We start from the raw sequence: 8,628 nt of genomic DNA on the forward strand, positions 1-8,628 counted from the left end.
TTTATTTATTCCTTCTCTTTCTAGCTTGTACTTATTTGAACAATGTCTAGAAACTTGGTATTACAAGCACTTCCTGTATCTGTTTGCCTCTTTAAGAAGAATCGCTTTATGTATCCCCAAATTGTAAGTCGCTTTGGATAAAAGCGTCTGCAAAATGACTAAATGTAAATGTAAATGTAATCAGAAATGTTTCTGATAATCAGTATATTAGAATGATTTCTGAAGATCATGTGACACTGAAGACTGGAGTAGTGATGCTGAAAATACAGCTGCACATCACAGAAATACATTACAGTTTAACAGATATCCACATAGAAAACAGCTATTTTACATTATAATAATATTTCACAATTTTTACTGTATTTTTGACCAAATAAAATAAATGCAGTCTTAGTGAGCAGAAGAGACTTCTTTCAGAAACATTAAAAGTCCTAATTATTTAAATATTTGACAGAAGCCCAGTGTAAGAGCCTCTCCGTTGCTGGAGCAGATCAGAACACGTGATGTGTGTGAGGTTTTGTGATGAATGAGTCTGATTTCTTCACGTACGTTCTGCTGTCTGCCGGCACTCTTGGCTCTGGTGGATCCCCTGGCGCTGACGCTGTTCTCTGATGGACTCTGATGGTAAAGCGTCTGCAGGTTTCTCTGGTCAGGTGGATACGAGCAGCTCTTCTGCTGCAGCTGGGACAGATTTAAGCCGTTAGTCACTGAATCAATCACAAACATCAGTGTTCATGATGAAGAATCTTTCACAAATTCCATCTTCCAAGTACTCTTTGTATTCATGTTGGTTTCATCTGGTTTTGAAAACCTTTTATTGCTTTTTGTGGCAAATTACAACTACATTATCGTCCCGCTCTTTATATAAAGCTGTATATGTAAGAATATCCACCTTCATGCACATACATACCAGGCCTGATTGCTCATATTTTTGCAAAATGTAAACTATATTATCGTCAAGCTCTAATCTGATAAATGTGACTGTAGAATCAATCACAAACATCAGTGTTCATGATGAAGAATCTTTCACAAATTCCATCTTCCAAGTACTCTTTGTATTCATGTTGGTTTCATCTGGTTTTGAAAACCTTTTATTGCTTTTTGTGGCAAATTACAACTACATTATCGTGAATTATCGTAAAAGTGAAAAGTGCTATACAAATACATTTAACAGAAATTTGACTGACTTTTATTACATTTTCAACAAAAAGTTAAATTTAATGACTCTAGAAATGTCATGTTGCGCAACCAAGCAAACACTAATATTTTCCTTAAATCATGAATACACATGAAAGTGCATCTATGTATTTTAAAAATTTAAATTAAATAATTCTTTAAGATAATTTTTTTACAAATATTATAAAATATAGTTATAGTTAAAATACATGAATAATATAAAATCATAATATTGATTTATAAACATAATTGTTGTACTTTCCTTAAACCTTGAATACTTGTGAAAGTACACATCTTCAAAATAATTTTAAATAAATAAATAATTTTAAATAAATAATACTTTTTGCAGTGTCATAAAAATATATGTAAATTATACATTGTAATTTAAATAACAATACAACAATAATATAAATGTAATAACTGCAATAATAATAATATAAAATAATATTAATTTTCAGAGAATTGCACCACATGACATTTTACAACCTGCACTGACCTTGCCTTGTCAAAAAAAATATAAAAAATAATTCTAATCATACAGGTATAATCTCTATTGTAGCATTTTCTGTTTATCTTAGTCATTTAGCAAACAATTTCGTTTTTCAAATAATAAGCCGTTTTTAATAATGTTTCAGCAATTTTTTAAATGAATGAATTTTCAGAAAGAACTGAAAAACACGTTTGTCATAGTAGAGGTGTATTGGAGTCGCTGTGTGTTTGAGCTGTGTTTTCGATGTATTTCTGAATAAATGTGACCCTGGAGCACAAAACCAGTCATAAGGGTCAATTTTTTTAAATTGAGTTTTATACATCATCTGAAAGCTGAATAAATAATCATAAATAAATAATAATTGTTATGATAGGACAATATTTGGCTGAGATACAACTATTTGAAAATCTGGAATCTGAGGGTGCAAAAAAATCTAAATATTGAGAAAATCATCTTTAAAGTTGTCCAAATGAAGTTCTTAGCAATGCATATTACTAATCAAAAATTAAGTTTTTATATATTTACGGTAGGACATTTACTAAATATCTTCATGGAACATGATCTTTAGTTAATAACCTAATGATTTTTGGCATAAAAGAAAAATCTATAATTTTGATCCATATAATGTATTGTTGGCTATTGCTACAAATATACCCCAGCGACTTAAGACTGCTTTTGTGCTGCAGGGACACAGATGAACAGCCGTGTCTCAGTACGAGGCTCTGTGTGTGGATCACCTGTGTGCTGCGCGTGCCTCTGCTTGCGCTCTGCAGCAGCGTGTGTGAGTCTGGCGACGGGGGGCTGCTGGAGGGTTTGGTGACGCGCGAATCTTCAGGAGAACACTGAGGGCTCAGGAGCGCAGACAGACCGGCGGGGCTTCCAGACGACTGCAGCTCCAGGAGATCGCAGTGAGCCATGCAGCCACCTTCCATCTGCTCCTGCTTGACGGACACACCGTAGAACTGCTGCAGATGTGGAGCGGGACAGTCCTGCATCCGCTTCCTCTTGTGCAGCTGCAAGCGCAGCTCCTCCACCTGCCTCTGCTCCTGCTGCAGCTTCCACCTCAGCTCCTCGATCACCTTCTGCTTCTCCACCAGCATCTTGTCCTTCTCGGGGTCCGGTCCCTCGTCTGCGCTCAGGCCGAACTGCGGCGAGGACACGGTGGCGTCGCTGAAGCTGCTGACGGAGAGCTCGGACGAGGCCGGAGAGATGGGCGGCGTGGAGCCGCTGCTGCAGAACGGGTAGAAGTGGTAGGACGAGAGCGATCCGGTGGGCGTCACGGGGAACGCGGCTGGAGAAGCGCAGCTGGAGTCTCTGAAGGGCCGCAGCCGCTCGATGAGCGCAGTCTTAGTGCCAGACACGGCCAGACCACGCATGCGCAGCTGCTGCCTGAGTTCAGACACCTGCAACACACCAATCAGTTTCAGGATTCCCCAGAACAACAGCTCAGAGGCTACAATTACTACGAGCTCAACTTACGTTCAGCTGCTGCGTTGCATGATTAACCCTGTAATGCATTCACAATATGCGTACTGTTTCCCCATTCTGGGTCCATTTCGGGTTATCTTATAAAGCAGTCATAACTTAATATGTTTAAACTAAAATCATATTGGCCTGGTTTCACAGACAGGGTTTAGTTTAAGCCAGGATTAGGCCATAGTTCAATTAGGACATTTAAGTAGCTTTTATAAATGTGCCTTAAATAAAAACACTACTGGTGTGCATCTTGAGACAAATCAGTGGAACTGACAGATTTTAAGATCAGTCAGTGCAAGTTTCTTTCAGTTAAAACAGCCCAGACATGCATTTTAGGCTGGGACTAGGCTTAAGCCTTGTCTGTGAAACCGTGGGTTAGTGTCTTTGAATGTTACCATGCTATTACCATGCTATTACTGCATTTACCTCTTTTTTATTCATTTTAAAATTGAGAAAAACAATAGAATTTAATTAAATTCTGTTGAATTTCTAACTTGTGATTGCTCAAATACAGTCCAAATTCATGAAACCTTTCTAATAAAACCTCAAAACAATGTAAATATTACTCCGAAAAGTTTTCAAACAAAATACATTTACATTCAGATGAACAAAAAGTCATGGATCTTTTATGCTGCAGTGGTTCGTCAGTAGACGTACATACTCATGTTCATCAACAAAAACATTCAGTGCAAAAGTGTGTGAGATGTGGAGAAAAGACTAGATATATTTAACAAACTTTCATAGACACAAATATAACTTCATAAATAATTGTACAGAAAGTATTTTTGACACCTAATGGTGCTCCACACATCACCGGCTCCAAAACTGAGTTATCTTATTATCTCTGTTTATTTTTTGTTTATATACTTTTATAAATAATTGCAAAGTCTATTGAGCAGACCTGATTTACATTCACTGCTGGCTATATATTCTCTTTATAACTGTGTACGTGACAAATACAAATCTTGAATCTTGAAAGTGACCCGCACGAGACAAACAACAGTTTTATTTAAATGGTTATATCACTTGAAAAATAATTATAAAAATGAATAAACAAAATAAAATAAATAATGTGTATTTTGAGGGTCTCAACAGCATTTCCTTTACAAAAACTTTGCTTTTTTTATGTGTCTCTAATCAAACTGGCTGTACAGGTCAAATCATTTTAAATCTTGTCTTGTTGAGTCTTGTATAACTTTAAAAAAGGAAGTTGAAATTGATTATATTACTTTGTTGAGTTAATGGAAAAGCATATGCTGACTTACTGATCATACATGCAGGCGAAACCATTGTTTTTTCACGGGTCAGTTTTGAGATTTTTAGATTTTTTTCTTCATTCAGACTAGTGGACAGAAAACACCCGGAACACACACTTCATGTTGATTTTATTATACTTTATCTGTAGATTTCAATTCCAATACTCATATGTTAACAAAATCAAGAATGTTGAATCTGGCTTTAAGCAGTGTTCAGCGCAGCACTGACCTTCAGGTCGTCCAGGTCGGCGGGCAGCGGTCCGGTTCTGAGGGGGCTGATGGACGGGTTACAGGAGCTGCTCTTCACTGGAGACGACGAGCTGCTGCTGCTCTGAACACTGGACGCACACGACGACTGCTGCTCACCGGACGGCCTGTTACACACACACACACACACACACACACATAAACACACACACACACACACACACTATCAGTGGACACACTTCACTGAGTCTATGCTTCTCATGATCAGAAAATAGCTTAAATAATGAAAACTGTGTTAAAATAGAATTATATATATAGTGAAGTGAAGTGAAGTGAAGTGACGTGACATGTGGCCAAGTATGGTGACCCATACTTGGTGCAGGAACGGGAATCGGAGGTGTTTCCTGGCTGTTCGTCATGTTCTCCTCCTGGTTCTGAGTGCTGCCGTCTTCGCTCTGAGACCCCTGAATCACAGACAAATTAATATACTGTCATTAAATCACTAGTAATAACTGATTGTTATTGCCTGTATTATCTGACATACGAACTAATAGGAACATCTGCAGTTTAATGAACCTTCAGACACATTTTTTTATCCAAAAAGGTTTGCACATATTTTATGTTTTGCATCATATTTGATCCATCAGGATTTTCTGGCTCATATAGTCTGACATAGTGACAATATGGAAGAAAAAACAGCTCCGTTTTATTCAGAGATTCAAAATATGCAATTTGCTGCAGATGCTGATATTTATATGATGCTTGTAATGTAAATCAGTGAGATCTTTCTAACAGTAGAGCAGATACTGACATAAAACGCTATAAATATCAGTGGTCGCTCTATATCTCCAGTAATCTGTCTCAGTGAGATGAGAGTGAAATGCTCCAAACATATAATGCAGTGATTGAGAGCTGAAGAAATAAAGGCTCCTCAGAAGATGTGAGATGTTCTGGAGGCTTGTGAAGATCATTCCTCCGCTGAGGAACAGTGAAAGTAAAGCTTCTGGAAACAAACGCTCCTCAAAAGATCCTGAGGATCAGATTTGAGACTCTAAAACATGATTGATGGAGAATCAAGTAAAGCTGAGCTGCTTCAGTCCAGTAAGTGTTCATCTGGAGATATTACTGCAGTTATTCTGACCTTTACTTGATCAAAATCAGTCAAGATTTGACACGTGAAGCTCGAGCTGGACGTTTGTACAATTACACTAAAAGAGCTTTGACTGGATAAAAAAAAATCTAAGACATGGAGGAGAAACAGGTTTAACAGCAGTTTGATCATTCAGAGCCTTAGAAATGTGTGTTTCAAATACGATACAGTAGATTTAGGGTTAAATAAACTGAGTTACATAAAAATAATTTCTTCTGTTTAACATTTCTACAAACTACAAACCTTTGAATTTCCATAAGTTGAAATCCAGGTGACATTGTTTATAAGATTGATATATATTTCCCAAGTACTCTACATAAAGTACTTTACATTAAACGCATAAGGTGATTGTTTTTAAACATGTACATAATTTACTGCTTTCACAAGCCACAAAGCTAAAATAAATATTCCTAAGCTGTACGCGCTTCTGCTCCGCTTGATCTGAGCGATCGGTCATGATGATTTGATGCCAGGTCTCCTGACAGCTTCAGCCGATGGTTTATTACTCCTGCTGCCAGAGAACAGGCGATCATTCTGATGCCTGCAGCAACACTTTAACAGCAGAGAGCACAGCACACTACTGAGTGTGTAAGAAACACACTGGCACACTGATCTGAGCTCAGAGTCAAAGAGCTGTCTGAGAATAACAGCTCCTCCAGAGCCTGAGCAGAACACTATTACACACTCACACTCACTCACACACACAGACTCACACACACACACACACACTCACTCACACACACACACTCACTCACAACAGAAAAAAATAAAACAATAAAAAACCAGAATCACTGAGTTGGAAGAAGGATCAGCCCTTGTGCACCACCTTTTGCTTTAATTACGGGATTTGTCTCTACTAACTTTGCACATCTAGGCTTTGCAGTATTTGCCTGCTCTTCTTTGCAGAACTGCTCGAGTTCAGTTCAATCTGATGGTGAGTGTTTGTGGTCTGCAGTCTTCAGGTCATTGCACAGATGTTCAGTGGGGTCTAAGTCTGAGCTCTGACGAGGCCATGCAAGCACATTCAGCTTTTTCTCCTTCAGTCACTGTGTGCTCAGTTCTGCTGTGTGCTTTGGGTCATTGTCATGTCAATGGGAAGGTTTATTTTCCAACAACTTTCTAGCAGAGCAGCAGGTTTTCCTCAAGAATTTGATGGTATTTTGCCCCATCATGTTTCCTTCAGTCCTGACGAGTGCTCCAGTCGCTGCTGCAGAGAAACACTCCAGCTCCATGCTTTACTGCAGGAACGCTGTTATCTGGATGCTGAGCTGGATTGGGTTTCCTCCAGACGTATCATTTGCTGTTGATCCCAAATAATTCCGTTTTAGTCTCATCTGCCTCAGAATCTTCACGGTGTGTTTTGGCAAAGCTCAGTCTGACTGCATGTGGCCTTTCTTGAGGAGTGGATTTTTTCTTGCAACCTCTCCAGACGTATCATTTGCTGTTGATCCCAAATAATTCCGTTTTAGTCTCATCTGCCTCAGAATCTTCACGGTGTGTTTTGGCAAAGCTCAGTCTGACTGCATGTGGCCTTTTTTGAGGAGTGGCTTTTTTCCATTCAAGCCACATTAGTGTAGAATCTGTGATATTGTTGTCACATGCACACAATGAGCACTCTTTGTCATAAACTCCTGCAGCTGCTTCAGAGTTGCTGTAGCTCTCGGTCGCCTCTCTGATCAGTTTCCTCCGGCTCTTTTATCCAGTTCTGATCCAGGGAGGCTCTGTGTTTTACCAAACACCTTCCACTTCTTAATAACAGACTTCACTGTGCTTCTAGACATTGATGAAGCCTTTGAAATGTTTTTGTCTCCATCTCCTGACTTGTGTCTGTCCACATCTTTATCCTGGACATCTTTTGACAGTGTCTTGCCACTCATAGTTGATTGTTTGCTTCATTTGCTCTAGCAAGGACTGAAATGCTCCAGTAAAAGCTCTTTTCATGCTGAGCTGATCAAAATGAGCTGATCACAGGTGAAAGTCAGATGGCTTTGTGTGTCATTGAGAAGGTGATGAGCTGCACCTGATTGAGTTTACAAGCCATTTTTAGGAGGAGCTGATCCTTTTTCCAACTTAGTGATTCTGTTTTTATTTATTTTCTGACATGTTGGTGTTTTATCTTTGACTTGGATGTTATAAGTTGCACTGAGTAAATACAGCTGGATAAAACTAAAACTGTCTGTATTCATTTCAGGCTGCAAAGCAACAAAATGTGATTATTTTAAAAGGGAGTGATTCTTTTCTATACCCGCTGTATATATGTGTATATATATATATGTGTATATATGTGTGTATATATATGTGTATATATATATATATATATAACATTCATTCATTCAGTCAGTCAGTCAGTCAGTCATTCATTCATTCAAGCTGTTTGCAATGTCCTGAATATTTTTTGGTTTTGCTGTGCTTTGTTGGGTGACTCACGTGATCAGTGTTGGTGAGTGCCGGTGAGCTCTTGTTCTCTGTAAGCGCTTCAGCTGAACACTGCGACTCTTCACTGTGCAGCTGATCTGGAGACAGACTCTCACTGCTGCTGTCCTCCTTAAATGCGTACGAGTCCTCCTGCTGCGCCAACTTCCCATGGTTCACTGCAGAGATATGAGAGGTGAGATACAGACTCAAACACAGTCAGATAAACTCACAGACAAGATCAGTCCAACAGACAAACAACAAAAGACAAGTGTACAGAGAGCAGCGAACGTGAAGGAGACTGATTACCATCTCAACGCCAGCAGTGTTTGACAGAATTACAGCTTCTGAACCTTGAGTCTGTTAATATTTGACTGAAAGTCTGTTTGTGTCCGATGCCCATGTGTGTGTGTGTGTGTGTGTGTGTGTCTGTGTGTGTGTGTGTGTGTGTGTGTGGGTGT

General features: G+C 38.9%; 1 protein-coding gene across 1 annotated transcript in view; it reads right to left on the bottom strand.

The window, feature by feature from the left end:
* Positions 1-8,628, bottom strand: part of LOC107670546 (myocardin-like) — a 21,227-nt gene that overhangs the window by 7,740 nt on the left and 4,859 nt on the right. Inside the window, exons 3-7 of the mRNA XM_016463188.1 lie at positions 8,183-8,346; positions 4,960-5,069; positions 4,628-4,772; positions 2,404-3,069; positions 550-681 (exon numbers count right to left, since the gene is read on the bottom strand). Of these exons, the coding sequence (XP_016318674.1) occupies positions 550-681; positions 2,404-3,069; positions 4,628-4,772; positions 4,960-5,069; positions 8,183-8,346 (1,217 nt within the window). The remainder of the gene's footprint in view (positions 1-549; positions 682-2,403; positions 3,070-4,627; positions 4,773-4,959; positions 5,070-8,182; positions 8,347-8,628) is intronic.

This window comes from Sinocyclocheilus anshuiensis, unplaced genomic scaffold (genome assembly GCF_001515605.1).
Source record: "Sinocyclocheilus anshuiensis isolate Anshui unplaced genomic scaffold, SAMN03320099.WGS_v1.1 scaffold989, whole genome shotgun sequence".
Lineage (NCBI taxonomy): Eukaryota > Metazoa > Chordata > Actinopteri > Cypriniformes > Cyprinidae > Sinocyclocheilus > Sinocyclocheilus anshuiensis.